We start from the raw sequence: 16,639 nt of genomic DNA, 5'->3' as shown, positions 1-16,639 counted from the left end.
GTGAACTGGGAGTATGATCAAGGTGGAATAAATTCTAATTTTTAATTTCTTTCCAAAAATATGCTTGTTATATGTATGAGATAATGTTCATGCGTGATATACTAATTTTGTTGAGTAATGAGCAAATGCACGGCAAGAATGAGTGTGAGTTGGAGTTACTTTATCTTATGTTAATTTTTTAGGTTGGGATTTGTCCAACTCAAGAAAACCCTTCACATATATGTACATGTTAATATGCATTCTTCTTGTCATTCTCATGATTAGTTTCTTTTTTAATAATCCAATTAGGGATCTTAATGAGTGTTTTGTCATGTTGCTCTTCTTTTCATGTATATTTGATTTTCTTCCATGCCTAATGGTGGAAGAGATATGTTCTTTTCTGACAAACAATCATGATTTTATGTTAATATATAAAATATTTGAAATCATATTTTTTAAAAGATTTTCAAAAGCAAATACCATTTTTAATGCGGCATTGGAGAGTTTGCTTAGGCTCTTGCATAAGTCCAAGTTCCTTTTTGACCTACATAAAAATTGAAGTTGGATATTTTTAAATCATTTCTCGATTTCAATGCTTTATATATATATATATATATATGTGTGTGTGTGTGTGTGTGTGTGTGTTATATGTATACATGCACATGACTGTCTATCCTTTGTCTTTCTTTTTTTATGATTCAACATATTCTTTTACAAAATCTCATACACATATATATAAATATATATACGTGTATCTTTCTCTCTATCTCTTTAGAATCTCCCTCTCTCTCTAGAGTCTCTTTTCCTCTACAAATCTCTTTTATATAAAATCTCTCTCTCTCTCTCTCTCTCTTTTTAAATTCTTCTTCTCTGTCTCCATTAGATTTGATACTTTCTTTTTATAAAGCTTTGATATACATATATATAAATATGTATATGTATATGTATTTCTCTTCCTTTTAAAAAATATTTTATTTTGTGATTTTCAAAATCTCATTCTCTCTCTTTTTCTCCACATTCTCTTACATTCAAGTCTTTCATCTTTTTCATTCTCTAGAATATTTTTCTCTCAAGATCTTTTTATTTACCAACTTCACAAAGACCAAAACTCAAGTAATGATTCAATATTGGATTCATGCTTGATGATTTACAACCTCATTCTATTTTCAAAAAATTTTCTTTTTTCATAAAAATATTTATGACAATTATGAAACAAAAATCTTAGATGTATGTGGTGGTAGAAATGCTCTTATATAAATGTCATGGTAGGAATGAATGATTCCATTTTAATAATATAGGATCAAGACATTCGTACATTCACATTCACTTAGCATCATAAATGATTACAAACATATCTTTAAAAGAACTTAAGCAATATGAGATAAAGCTCTAATTAGGTAGTAACCAAATTAGAGCAAAACCTCAAACCTGTTTAAAGTCTAAAGAGAACACCAAAGTGATTTCTAAAAGATGATCTTCAAATGTTTTCAAACAATATTTGTAATGATTTATCAATTCAGGATTTTCCAAATCAAAAATGTTTTAGACCCTCAAATGATTCTTCAAAATATTCTCAAAAATTTGAAATATCAAGTCTTCAATATTTTTTCAAATACTGCACCACACTTAGAATGAAAAAGATGTTTAAGCAAAAATGAATTACAATAAAAAATAAACATAGCCATTGGATTGATTAACCCTCGTAAAAGGGCCAAGAAGAGTCGATCCTCGTACCAACGGGCGAGTCCCTTACTTTTTCATTTCAAAACAAAACCTCATTTCCTAGAGCACTCCAAAAACCAAAAATATTTGTGGATGCGAACATCTAGCTACTTCAAGCAGCTGCTGGTTTATTCGTTTGGCAACTCCATTTTGCTGTGGAGTTCCAACAGTAGTGAGCTGAGGTTGAGTGCCTTTCCTTTTAATAAAGTCATGTAGAATATTATTAATATATTCTCATCTCTTATCCAATTAGAGTTTATCTTTGCATCATAATGAGTGTGTAAAAGTACATAAAATTCCTCACAAACTTTAGCAACTTCAATTTTAAATTTTGGGAAAGTATAAGCATGTCATGCGACTCGTGCCACCAATAAAGAAAACATAATACTTGTATCCAAAATGAAAATTCATGGGGACAAGGCCGAAATATCAGAATGAGCTAAACAAAACAACCCAATAAATCTTTAGCGAGTACTTTGAAAATGGAGTCTAATGGACATAGGGAATTCACAAGCATCACGGGCGTGACCATAAAAAATGATGCTTGGAACAAGCGAGTTTAATGTTTACCTAAGCGTGAATGCCACAGATCATACTCTGAAGCTCTTTAACTACTGGTGACTTTCATAGAACGAATTGGCTTGAAGCTGTCCATGACATACAGCCCATTATGCTCTCAACGTCTACCAATTTCCCTCTTTGTCTCCGATCTTGGAAAATCACATTCTCGTGGGAAAAAATGGCTAATCAGTTATGATAAGCTTCAATAATCTTGCTCACAGATACAAGACTAGCAGAGGGTTTAGGTGTGTGTTTGCATCCCAAGAATTTTGGTTGCTTTTTGGAGTGCTCCAGAAAAATGAGTTTTTTTTTTTAATGAGAGAGAAAGGTATTTGCCCGTCGATACGAGGATCGACCGTTCTTGGTGCCTTTGCAGGGGGTAATCAATCCAAGGCCTATGTTTATCCTTGATGCACTTCATTTTGGCTTAAACATATTTTTCATTTTATATGCGGTGTAGTGTTTGAGAGAAATGTTGAAAGTTTGATTGTTCAAACTTTAAAAAGATTCTTGAAGAATTACTTGAGAATGTGAAACATTTTAGAGAAAACTAGAGTTGGGAAATCTTTGCAATTATCGTTTGAAAAGCTTGTGAAATCATTGTAAAGTCATTTTAGTGTTCTCTGAAGATTTTAAGTTGGTTTGAGATTTTGCTCTAATTTGATTATTACCTAGTTAAAGCTCTATCTCATCTGACTTAAGTTCTTTAGAGAGGTGCTTATGATCATAAGTGATATTGAGTAAGTGAGAATGCATGAATGCATTGATCCTATATGATTAAAAGGAAATAATTCATTCCTACCACAACATTCATTTAGAAACATTCCTAACATAACATACATCTAAGATTTTTATAATAAACATTTTGATGAAAAAAGAAAAGTTTTTGAAAATGGAATGGGGTTGTAGACCCTTAAGCATGATTCCAATATTGGGTCATTGTTTGAGTTTTGGTCTTGATGAATTCGGTAAACGAAAAGATCATAAGAGAAAAATATTCAAAAGAATTGAAAATATGAAAAATTTTATAACAAGAGAAATATAGAGAAGGAGAGAGAGAAAGAGATCTTGAAAATCAAAAAATCAAAGATTTAAAAGAAAGAAAGATTTTAAAATGTAATACACGTATATATATTCATATATACGTATATAAGAGTTTATAAAATCATGTTAAATCATAAAGAGAGAAAGACGAAAAAAGATATTCATGTGCACATGTACATATATAACATGTATATACACATATGTCTTCATGAGTATTAAAATCAAGAAATGAATTGAAAATAACCGACTTCAATTTTTAATATAAGCCGGAGAGAAACTTGGGCTCATGCAAGAACCAAAGTTAAGTCTCCAAAGCCGTATTAAATAGGGTATTTGGTTTTGAAAATCTTTTGGAAAACATGATTCCAAATATTTTTGTGTGTAAATAAAAACCACAAGCATTACAAGAAAATTGATTTCTCCCACGATTGGGTACGAAAGAAAATAAAAAATACATGAAATGGGGAATGACGAAGCACTCATTAGGGTTCCTAATCGGGTGATTAACAAATAAACTAAGCGTGAAAATAACATGAAGATGCACTTTAACATGTACAAATTTGTAAAGGGCTTTCCCAGGTTGGACTAGTCCCAACCTCAAAAATCAACCCAAGAATGAACAAATCTCAATCCCAAGCACTCATTCTCATTGTGCATTTGCTCATTAATTAAGGAAAAACTAGAATATCATGCATGAACATCGTCTCAAGCATATATACGGAGTAAGACAATGTAGCAAGCATATTTTTGGAGATAAATGGAGAAATAGAATTTATTTTGTCTTGTTCATAATCCCAATGCACTCAAGATATAACTCTCGATTCCAGATAAGATGAGCTTTCTTGCATGGCCATGGGAAGGTGGTAAGAGAAAAAGAGGAAGATTACACACCTCGAATGTGAATATTATTACAAATAAGCTCTCTCTTTTGAATGATCTTGGAGTCACCTAAGATGAAGCTCTAAGATGATGAATCACAAAGAGATTTCTTTGTGCTCTTTTGAAGAATTTGAACTTGGAGAATATTTGCTCCCAAGGTTGGAGAAGAAGAGAGAAATGGAAAGAAAGAGCTAAGGAAAATTTAGAATTTCAAGTGAGGAAGCACAAGAGGTTCCTCTATGGTTGGCTCATGTTGAAGAGGGAGGATTGTGGGAGTATTTATAGGGAGTTTTGGAGCCAAAACTCAAAATTTAAATTCTTTTGAATTTTACAAGATTTTCATGTGAATTTCAAATGATTTTTAATTATTTTGAAAAAAAAGGGTTTGAAATGGGTATGATTGGCCACTAGGCCTGAAAATCCATGGCTGATGTGTAGGTAGAGCTAATGCCCACTTAAAAAGTTCAAAAATGCCCTCCAAAGATCAGTTTTCGAAGAAAAATGGGGCCTGCGCACTAAGTAGGTCCCAGAGGACGCCTCGGCAGCGCGTGTGTGCGATCGGACGCGAGCCTCGCAGGACGCACAAATTCATTTAAAAAAATAAAATCTAATAAAACAAAATTAAAAAAATGTGGTCTATATAAGAAACGTAAAACATTTTTTTTAATTTAAAATGTGTAAAGAAAGTTTTTTGTTAGAAGTGGGCGGCCGACTCTGTTTTAAGCTACTCCGAGATCGTTTTGAGTGCGGATTCAGTTGAAGCATAAGACAAGAGGATGGTCTCTGCATGTGAGCGGTACTCATAGCACCAGACTTTGTCATTTTCAACTCAATTTGGGATTTTGAGTTTGAAATGTTTGATTTGGATCGAGACTTAGGTTTAAAAATTTGTTTTAGATCGAATAGTTGCAAATTTGTTTTGGGTGTAGGATTAAATGCGAATACAGTATTTTTGGAAAAATTTGGGGTGATAACAGTGTGTAAACAACACTAGATCTTTTGTTCCTCCCAAGAAAACTCACCTCTCCAACTTAGTCAACCAATATTGGAGAGCCATCAGCTGTATAAGCATGCTTACCAATGTTTTTAATAAAATTAGTTAGCCTAGAAGAATCAAATGTCAAGTGTTCCATAGCACCGGAGTCGATAATCCAATCAGAATTTTTTTCTTGAGTAAAAAGAGGTTGGGATTTACTTTCTGCCATATTTCCAAAGGGCTGTGTTGACATCAGATTTGTCTTTGAAAAGTTCTGCAAAAAATTTTCTATTTCTTCCTTAGTAACAAAGTATGCTGTGATGAAGGACATTGGCTTCTCCCTTGTGGAATGTCCAATCAGATCCCAACATTTTTCCTTGAGATGTCCTTTTTTTATAATATGTGCACCACATCTTGTTTTGGTTGTGCTGAAAATTATTTCCACCACTATTTTTTAAATCAGTTTTTGATGTTGTCGCTTGTACATGACATGCTAGCTTCTCATTTGAGTCACTAACGGCGAGCATGTTCACATTGTATGGTTTGGCAAACATTATTGAATGTTGGCAATGGAGACGTGATGAGAATTTGGCTCCTAACTTAAATTTCAAAATTTTATATATGACAAGTAAAATTTTTTAAAATTTACATGTAATTTTTTTTTTTAAATTGAGGTGTGGCTAGGGCTCATGCAGGGCCCCTTTGGCTTCGACCATGGATCAATGTGATATGCTTTTACTGTTATAACAACATAGATGGTTCTTTGAAGTAAGGATTTCAGGGTAAACCTAATATCTACTCGTGACATCCTTATTTTATTTAAGACTAGTGAGAGAAAGCTCTGATCATGAATCCATGGATCTGAAATCGTGAGAATCTTAATTGAGAATCGATCGATCCAGGGCAATCCATCAACCCCCATCCAATCATACATCAAATCAATGTCCTTTTTTTCTTTTTAATACGTGGTGCAGATCTTAGATTAGTCTTCGATTTCTAAAGAAAACTCCTTGTCAAGTGGGAAGGGCTACATTGGCTGGACTTTTGAGTACTAATCCTGCCTCTTTCCCATTGTACACATGTATTATTGGAGTAAAACTTTAGAAACATAGAGGTAAAAATTTTTGTAATAGTAAGAAAACATGTTTAACTTACTAAGGGCAGTTTCCTGTTTCACCAATGTCCAATTAGTCAGATGCCATAATGGCTAGTATAACACAGATCCAAACAAATCCATGCACAATATCGTAATAACCATTTGATGAATTGACCATAGGTTAGTCCGGAAAAGTTAATTCTTTTGATGATATAAAGGTGAAACCAGGTGTGTAGTCGGCTTGAAAGGCGTTCTTTAGTTAGAGATCCAGTACGTTAAAATGCATGCCCAGATCCAAAACAACATTTCATGAGATCATTAGGGATCCAATAAAGCAATTTAGTTGTTTGACAGAAATTTGATTAATGTGATCACACTCTCATCATTCATCAATATTCTTGATAGTACACCATTCAACTCAAGCGTCACACATATGCCACTGTTTTTAAGTCCAAATAAGTAGCACCTGCTCAAGGTGTGTCTTTTGTGTGTCTCTTATTAGAACCAGCTAATGCTACGCTTCTACAAGCTAAAAAGGGGGGAAAAGGGATTCTAAGTTCAACAACTTCAGGAGAAATGAGCTTAATGAGGCTCTATTATGCACTACAGCCCTTGATGCGCTTGAGCGCAGTTAAGCTCCACTAAGGAAGCCAAGCTTGAGCACATCAAGCCCAGTTTGGTTGAGCCTTCTTTACCACCCCAAATTTTTCCACATCAACATTGAAACAATGTGAAAATTTTACAAAAGAATTGTGAAAAATTGCAATTTCAAAGCTAATTTCGGATCTAAAGAATAATTTAAGTTCAATTTAACCTACGACACAAATCCCAATGCAGGATTACATGTCCAATCCAATTGCAAATGTCATTTGAAATCCAATCTAATTGCAAATGTCATTTGAAATATAAATCTAATTGCGAATGTTATTTGACATCCAAATCCAATTGCAAATATCATTTGACATCCAAATCGAATTGCAAATGTCATTTAAAATCCAAATCCAATTGCAAAATTCAAATTTTAACCTAAATCCAAAAATTAGATCTAATTCAGTCTAGAATGCTACGTGGGACCCACGTGTGGGTCCCACCTAGCCTGTGTGGTCAAGAGCCCCCTAGGGGTCACACCCTCCCCCCCCCCCCCCCCCCCCAATTTAAAAAAATAAATAAATAAATGTTTTCTCCCAATTAAATGAAAAAATCATTTTTATGAAAAAATGAATGATATCATAACAAAAAACCTAGGAAAAAAGAAACATTTATGCATCTCTCTCTTCTTTAACTAGGTCCTCTTTAAATAAGGGTCAATTTTCAAACCCACTTAATTCAAATAACCTAGTGCACCCAAATATGGCACCAATCTTAGCTAGGCTCAATCAACATAAGCTCACTTGGCCAAAAAGGTAGGTCTGTCTCACGATCCAATTAATGGACAAAAATAGACTTTTACCAAATCAAGTATCTTTTGATTAAATTCAGTCGAAGTACAATTCAGCTCAATTATGAGCTTTCTTAGCTCAAATTTGTCAAATTACCTCAAACAAAGACAAACTACTTGCAAATGAACTTTGACTTTTGTCAATTGGTTGAAATTGACAAATCTGGACAATTTTGTCTTTTTATGGTCAAATTGAAATTACAGAGCCTAAATTGGTTTATAAAAGACAAATTTATGGTCCAAGCCTTTTAACCAATTTCTCATCTATTTTTGCTTCTTGTTTGTTCATTTTAATTTCAGCAATTCGGAAAAGGAGTTTATTTTTATTTGTTTTATAGCTGAGAATGATGTACAGCTAGGGAAACCTAGATTGAATATACATGTTAATGTATAATGCATGTATACGTCGGTTTTTCTAAAAGACTAACCCATGTACCGAAATTTAAAAAGAGCTCCAAGGTCATGTCGCTTTCAAAACAACATGCTTAAAACCATTTTAAAATCCTTACCATGAGAGAATCCCACGTTGAGAGAGAGTGATTTTGCCGCAACATATGTAATGAAAACGCCTCTTAGGGATGGATACATTCTTATGAATGTGATCTGCCCTTGCATGGCAATATTATGGATGAATTAGCTTGAGCATTGTTTTGTTTTTCCTTCTCATTTGAAGTAATTTGGATTCATGTTTTTCAATTTAATTGATCAAGGGTGGTAGAGGAGATCAGAAACAAGTTTTTAATCTTCCTACGTAAAAAAAAAACACAGCCATGAATCATCATGATTCATGAGTCATGCAGTCCCTTCATAAAATTCCGTTTCGAAGAGTAGGGTACGTATATATATATATATATATATATATATATATATATATATATATATATATATATACACGTGCAATCTCTTGTTAAAAATCATTTTTTCATTTTAAAATCAGGTTTGAATACGTTTCCAAACTAAACTGGTTTTTAAGAAGGATGATCATTTTGTTGATTTTCATAGTGCAAAGCTATGAAATCATTTTTATTTCATTTTTACTTAATTTCAACAATCCATGCGTAAAATGTATGTAAGTTGTTTGAATTAAACCATACTTCATGGGAATTAGCTTAAGAATGTCAAATTTTATATATTTGCGATGCCAATTTTCAGCCATAAAGTGGTTATATTTTGAAGGACAATAAAAATGTTCTACTCCTACCTAATCAGCTGTGTAAAAGCCTTTTAGAAATTTCTGATTTTCTCTACCAATTTTCAGACTTACATGTGATTGATTGAGTCTCAAAAACAATGCAAGATCACATTTCAGAAACCATAATCTTTGTGTCCTTTAAAGAAAAGATCAAAAGTATTTTCATAGTCCAAGAAATGAATGAATCTTCTATGACAAGAATATAAAATTTTGTTTGATTTCGAGAAGAAAGAAAAGTTCTTCGAACCCCGTGATATAAATGAGAACATGTGGCACATGATTTTTGCCAACTTGATGCTTAGTTCATATGGAGTAAAACTTAATTTCATCATTTTCCAAACAGTCGAACACTCTTAGAATCAATATTTTAATTTTTATCCATTAAATCAGAATAAAATCTGATTTTATGTCAATTTTGAGGAAAATGATGATATCCACATTTCTTCTACATTTTGAAGTTTGATTTCATCCTCATTTGCCTAATTCTTAACTGTTTTGAATTTCTCATCTACGACTCAAGCTTATGGACTACACCTCTAATTTATGTGTTTAATAATATAATAAGCACATTTGGAGAAAGTCCTATATTTTAATAAAAATCAATCTTCATGCATAGATTGTATGACTTGTGATTGCAATGAATGAATCTTGAGAGATTATAAGAGAGAGAAGAATGAATGTTTAATATAGTTTCTCTTCTCCTTTCATGCATTAACTTTCACTTAAAATCAATAGCACCATATGCACGTTCTCAAAAAATTAAGTGATTCAAATTTGAGTTGTAAAAAAGTGACCAAGTCATATTGCAACAAGAATTTGTAAACTTCACTTAATTTCAAAAGAAAACACAAGCAATGTGTTCACAATCTTGACCAAAATATGTTTAGAAAACAATATGTTTTCTAACAATGTGGAACCTATGTTCTATCGAAAGAAGAACTCATAATCAATTTTGTTTCCTAAGAAAACTTAGCTATTTTCCCAAAAGTTGATCATCATTTCAACTCTTGAATCGTATTGAGTTCACAGCAAAGAACTCAATCTCAAATCTTCAAAATTCTCAAGAATTGCGGATTTCAAAAGTTTTTAAATTAACTTGAAAACGCTCCAATCTTCAAATTCATTTTCAAAACAAGTTCAAATCACTTATTCAAAATGAATTTTTGTTTTTGAAACCAAAATCTCAATGCACAAGCATATAGGATTTGCATCAATAACTCGTACATGATGCAAGTGGTCATTAGTCCTTAGTCCAATTACCCCTATTAAAGGCGGCAGGAACGGTTGGACCTCGTACCGACGGGCAGATTCCTTTCTCTTGAAAATTTTCTTCAAAATCTCAATTTTAAAAAAAAATTTCTGATTCGTATTTCGACCCCCCCTTTGAGAAAGGGGTGGGGTGCAAACAAAGAGACAAAGAGGAACATGGTTTTCATGTGAAGAAAGACACAAAGTCCCAATTAAATGTAAATATATTGGAGATATAGGGTCTGATTAACATGTTGTATCTGTTGGCTTCCAAAGCCGATCCAGGTTCAAAGGAAGCTTTGATTCGAAAGCCATACAAAATTGGCACAGGGATTATTTGGATTATAGCTTCTTTAACCAGACCTGATTTTTTTTTCCAAGTAAAGAAAGTCACGCCCATGTGTGGTTAAGCACATATATGCATCATTTGCTTAGTCAGAGCAGTTTGGAGGAAATTCTGCTCTTAAAGAATAATGAATTCTAATTCTGGGTCAAAAAAATTCCATGATGCTTGTACTGATTCTTTCTACTTGTAAAAATCTTATAGTTGCAAAGAGTACTGGAAAATTGTATATATTTATATATAGTGACTCTAACTATCTAAAGTCACCCAGTCATCTAATCAAAACCATCCACACATATGGATGGTTGAAATAAAAATAATGAGAAAAGGGTGTAAACTAGTACATATATCTGAATCTGAATCTGAATTTTGAAACAAATTTTGCCAATTTTCAAAATGTAAGAGCATTATATATAGGATATTTGTCTAAAATAAACCTGATCCAAACCTAAATCCGAATCTGAATCCGATCGGATGCCATTTTTTAAATTTAAATCTAATCTGACTTCTTAATTCAAATACTTTTTTTTTTTTGATTGGAAAATTGAATAAATGGATGGCAAATTGAAGGGAAACAAATGCATGAAAATGAAACTTTGTCATCCAGCATTTTTTGAAAAGCCCATAAGAAGTTTTTTTCTCCTATACATCCATAAAATTGAACAATTATTCTTCTTATCCATAATTGCAAGAAGTTCAATGCAATTAAGCCAAGTTGCAAGGGCTGATTCTAAACCGTTTTCAAAAATACGTCACACATAATAAATAATAAGGCATGGATATATATATTTTAAAAAAAAAGTAATGAAAAATTGCCCAATAAAATAAAATAAGGATGGGCCTTGCCACTAATGCAGACCTAAACCCTCTTGATAAGGCACAACAAAAGCCTTAAGTTGCACCCAGTGTCAAAATAAACCAGAAATTAAATTGAACCAAAATCAGGATGTTGATTCAGTGAATCGGCTCGTTCAGTGGATCGGCTGATTCCAACTATGAATCAACGAAATTAAATGTTATTATATTCAGCTTACAAAGACAATTAACAAGTACATAATTTTAAAAAAAAATAGTTTTAAGAATAATTTAAAAAATGGACAGTGTATGACATGTAACACTCATATCCGATTTGAAAGATTCACGAGGTTGTTTGCGGGGTCATTCAGTAGTTAACTTTAAATGTTTCTCGTCCTTTCTGTTTAATTTTTTTTTTTTTTTTCCTTTCTCTATCTTCTTCCTGTCACTTACCGCATTCTCGCAAGAAAGAAAATCTATGCACCAGTCTTAATCGATTTCAATCATTTCATTTCATTTCACCTCCTGAATAATATTTTTGTCAAATTTTCTTTCTCTTCAAGTCATTTGTATAATCCATATATCCTATATAACAAAACTTTTGTTCAAGATCATATAAAAATACATAAACGGATATAACAAGCGCAAAAGAAAAAAAAAAAAAAAAATTAGTTCCAACATTGAAATAGAGAGGACAATATCATCGTGATAGATTAAAAAGAGCGTAAGATCTACTTCATATTCCGATTATATGACGACATTTTTTACCTTTTTTTTTGTTTTCTCTTATTTTTCTGTTGTACTCGATGCATTAAGAAAAAGAGGAGATTCTTATGCATACGTTTCTACCACATCTTTGGGCCTTCTTCAATGTTTCTGCTCATTTGTATGTAAAATGGAAAAAAGAAATCAATATTTTTCCTTGTTCCTGTAACAAATTATTTCTTTAGTTTTTGATGCTGTAAATTTGAACAAACAAGGTGTGTTTGGAAACATTTTGGCAGGACATCCATCTCATTTGGAAAGGAAGAGAAAAGAGAAAAGCGATAGGACAAATCAGGGGATGTAGCTCAAATGGTAGAGCGCTCGCTTTGCATGCGAGAGGCACGGGGTTCGATCCCCCGCATCTCCAATTCTCTTCCTTGCTCAATTTTGTTCCTCCCTCTTATCTTCCATGTTTCTATTGTGGATAATTTCATTAATTTTTTTCCTCCCTATGGTTTTTAACTTTTGCATTAAATAAGTCCGGAGCATAATTTCATTCATTTTTTTCCTCCCTATAGTTTTAAACTTTTGCATTAAATAAGTCCGGAGCTTCGAGTGGGTCGGATATCCATGCGATTTCCTAATGTGTTAATCAGATCTGGCCGGACGTTCCATAACCGAATCCAAATCTAAGTCAAATATCAGACTAGGATCCTCTAAACGTTCCAATCAGTCTCAGATAAATATTAGATTTGGATCACATATCAGTCGATTTCAAACTTCAGTTTTAAAAAATAAGTTCCGGATCCGAAACCAAACTTTGATGCATCGGGGCATAGCGATGCACTAGTCGACATGCAACGCCCAAGACACCCGCACAACCCTGGCTTCGACTCTCTTTTAAGCGGTAGCAATATTTAAAATGTGTCTGTGTTGATATTTCAGAATCAGTCCGAATTGGCGCTTCTGATTCTGTGACCGGTTCAAGAGTGCCACGTGTCAATTTTTAAATATTTTCTGATTTTATATATTCTTTTATTTTTTTTCATTTATGATTTTCAAAAATAATTTTTTATATTTTTTTGCCAATTTACCACTGATTAAGTTAAATTGGCAAATGGGCTTATTCAGTAGAGATTCTTTAGTTGAGAATGCCAACGGATTCAAGTGAAATCGGGTGTATCCTTTATTGTATCCAATCTATCCGGTGTTTGTACATTCAAATCCAAATATGGATGAAGAAAAGTCTAATACCACATCTGAGTTCGATTTTTAAATTTACAATCTAAAAATCCGATACGAATCTGACTTTTAGATTTACATCTAATCCGAAGTCAACTCTAATAATACACAATAGATTAGAACCTGAATTCGATTATGGTATGCTTAAAAACTGATTTATTTAGAGCATATTTATTTAAAATTGAATTTGAATCCGATTATCTAGTTTTTTTTTATTAAGATGTCATTTCTTAAATTTCGATCCCATCTAATTTCTTAATAAGATATTAAACTTATTTCATGTTTAATTTTTTTTAAGCAGTTCGATTGGATATTTGTGAATCCGAACCAATAAAGTTGTCGGCTTGTTTACGTATGCACAAACATATTCTCTCTCTCTCTCTCTCTAGATATATATATATATATATATATATATATATATATATATATATATTTCTCGTAGCCCACAGTTTTAGAAATTAAAGCACAATTCGCACCCATACGTACACACACACGTCACATACGCAAACATTCACACTTGGTCTAGACAAAGTTTCTTTCTGACTTTGTTACAAATACGGTCCTCAAATATTTCTTGGCCGGGCTTTTTTTGTAATCTTTGTTTCTAAATTTATTATTTCTCTAAGCATGTCAGCAAATTTTAAGAAACATAAAAAGCATGTAAAAGATAATAGAAAACGAAATTATGTTTATTTTTTCAAAAATATATTGACACCATCTCAAGATTGTCTTAAATATTTTTTAACGCAAGACAGCTACTTATTTTTCTAAAATAAGTGTTTTTTTTTTTTAAATTTACATGGAGTTGGAGGGCAATGCCGGCCCTCTCTTGATTCTGCCGTGCTTTGAAAGTATAAAGTTATGACTTTGTGATTTTGTATCCAACTAGTTTCTCCTTAAATGAGCATTAATAAAAAAAAACCGAAATATGTGTACTTAAATGTTTTACTTTTAAAAGTGAATTTTTATGATTTTTCAAATTCATTAATACTATATATATATATAACGAAATATGAAGCTTAGCGAAAGAAATAAGTAGAAATGTGGGATAAGGATGGAATTGGCGGCGGGGAGAAAGGAAACGAAATTACCAAATAAGTACATATTTTGAATGTTATTTAGTGAAAGGCCGTCAACATTCTTAAAACGGCACGAGATTGCATAGTTTTAGCTGCCAGGGCATCTTTCACTAAAAACCAAATCCCACTGAGCGATCCACCACAGCCGGGTCGATCCAAATCCAAAACACAAGAGGTAGTCTATTGCTAGATCGGGTATGGTAAAACGGATTCGGATCCAAGCTGTACTAAGTCCAACTTCAGTGCTAAAATCCATATATGGAAGTCGGGATTTTATGTCACCATAAATACCAAACCATTTACTAATTATAAGACTACAAATCCACCATGCAGTTTTCAAGAACCGAATTTAATTCTGAAGAACCATATTTCTATCATGATATTTGTTTGCTTATTGTAAAAACAGAAACCAAACCACGGATTAAGAGACATTCCGTCATCCCGAGATTTGTTCTGCGAACAAGTATTCCGCAACGGCCAATATGTAAATATTTTTGTATGTGACACTTTTTTGCCAATATGCTTTTTTTAGTGAACACCCAATGTAATTTTCTTCCTTGAGAAAACAACGGGACTCCCTTCTTCCCACCGTTTCAAGTTTCCCAATTCAAGTTAGTCTCTCTCTCTCTCTCTCTCTCTCTACCAACTCAAATCTCTCTCTCTCCCCTCTCTCTCTCTCTGTATATATACACAACTCAGGAGAAAGTTGGAGCCATCGATGAACCAGTACTTGTTATTCAACTGTTTGCTGTTTTGGGCATCCATGGCGTCAGCTACCACCGCAATCCCCACCTTCCCTGCAACTTGGAAGAAGGCAAAGCCCAAGCTCCTCAGACCTCGCCGGCTGCAGGTCTCCGCGCACGTCGGCACGGTCGACCGGCGCCGGAGGCAACGGTTTCCGGGCATCGATACCAGGATTCACTGGGATAATCCAGAGGAAGGATGGATAGGAGGGAAGACGGAGGCAAAGGACGAGGGCGAGAAGAAGGAAGACGTGAGGCAGATGCTCAATAATCTGCTCAAGAACACCCACTCTTATTATGAGTAAGCTTCTCGTTCCACCGTCTCTCACCTTCTTTTTCTCGTGCAGACACACAAAAACATTACATTTCTGTGCATTAGTCGCCATTGAGAAGCCTCTTCTTTGTAGCTTGCAGTCTTAAAGACGTGAATGAGAACATAGATATATATATATATATAAGAGAGGGAGCACCATTGAGTTTTTGCGTGTCAGTTGTTGAACACAGAGAAAGAGAGAGGGAGAGTGAGAGAGAGAGAACCATTTAGTTTTTGCATGTCAATAGTTGAATTTGAATGATGTGCCCCAAGATTTTTCTTTTTTTTGGCCTGTGAAGTCCTTTTTCTAAAACCATTTGATTCAGTGATTAGATGACCAACATAATTTGTTATTTTGTTTAATAGATAAGTTAAGCCTTTGTAGTTAGACATCATTTTAATGTACAAAAATGAAAAAAGCAAGAGCTTAAACAAAAATCAATGGTTCATAATGCATCAAAATGTGAATATTGATCAAAAATTATGAATTCTCTTTTGAAAAACATAATGGGGATCATTATCTATAACTAGAAAATTATGTTGACTCTATCATATCATTAGATCAAGGTATTATCCTCAGCAATTTTGAAACAAGGCTTCATTAAGTTAGGCACTAGCTAGGCTCGACCGATAGTCGATTGTTGTTTGATTCATATATGGGTGGTCACTGCTACAGGCTTCTGGGCGTATCGGCTCAAGCCGACTCAGATGAGATCAGCTCGGCTTACCGGCGATTGTCCAAGGAGTGTCACCCGGACACGACGACGCTTCCGGTGGCGGCGGCGTACGACAAGTTCGTGCATCTACAGGAGGCTTTTAATGTCTTGAGCGACGAAGCGAGTCGCCGGACATACGACGACGGCCTGGCCAAGGAAGTCGCGAGTCGGCAAGCCGAAGCCATGAAGCTGAGACTAGAGGACCCATTTGAGCAAGATGTGAGGGATTGGCAGTCCATACCTGACATGGTTGATAGGCTTGGAGGCAGGAACATGAAGCTCAGTGATCAAACTCTTTCTGCTATCTCCATTGATCTTGTAGCCATCCTGGTCTCAATCTGCTGTATGATCTATGCTCTCCTGTTTAAGGAGACCATTTAGATCTTGGGATTTTGATTATTTCATTAGGATCATGATCACTATCGTGATCATATAATGGTTGTAAATAAATAAGTTTTTTTGAGAAAAATATGTAACCTTTTTGTGTAAACTTGTATCAGAGCTGATCATGATAACAGATCCGGTCTACTCCTCTCTGAGTTCTGTGATGTTTGATTTTCCGATGGAT

General features: G+C 33.8%; 1 protein-coding gene and 1 non-coding gene across 2 annotated transcripts; both read left to right on the top strand.

Moving 5' to 3' along the window:
* Nucleotides 1-12,332: 12,332 nt before the first annotated feature.
* Nucleotides 12,333-12,405, top strand: TRNAA-UGC (transfer RNA alanine (anticodon UGC)). Its single transcript has one exon. It is a non-coding gene; the product is annotated as a tRNA-Ala (tRNA).
* A 2,651-nt stretch (nt 12,406-15,056) lies between these two features.
* On the top strand, nt 15,057-16,452 carry LOC116262973 (NAD(P)H-quinone oxidoreductase subunit T, chloroplastic-like). The gene is made up of 2 exons (XM_031642531.1): nt 15,057-15,343; nt 16,032-16,452. Exons 1-2 carry the CDS (start codon nt 15,063-15,065, stop codon nt 16,450-16,452), a joined length of 702 nt encoding a protein of 233 aa, XP_031498391.1. The 5' UTR covers nt 15,057-15,062.
* The last annotated feature ends 187 nt before the right edge of the window (nt 16,453-16,639 follow it).

Source organism: Nymphaea colorata, chromosome 1 (genome assembly GCF_008831285.2).
Source record: "Nymphaea colorata isolate Beijing-Zhang1983 chromosome 1, ASM883128v2, whole genome shotgun sequence".
NCBI lineage: Eukaryota > Viridiplantae > Streptophyta > Magnoliopsida > Nymphaeales > Nymphaeaceae > Nymphaea > Nymphaea colorata.
The sequence above is the reverse complement of the archived record's forward strand: the minus strand, read 5'-3'. Positions and strand labels throughout refer to the sequence as shown.

Coding starts and splice junctions, on each gene's coding strand:
- LOC116262973 (XM_031642531.1), top strand. CDS start 15,063: ATGGCGTCAGCTACCACCGCAATCCCCACCTTCCCTGCAACTTGGAAG. Junction 15,344..16,031: donor AACACCCACTCTTATTATGA/GTAAGCTTCTCG, acceptor TCACTGCTACAG/GCTTCTGGGCGTATCGGCTC.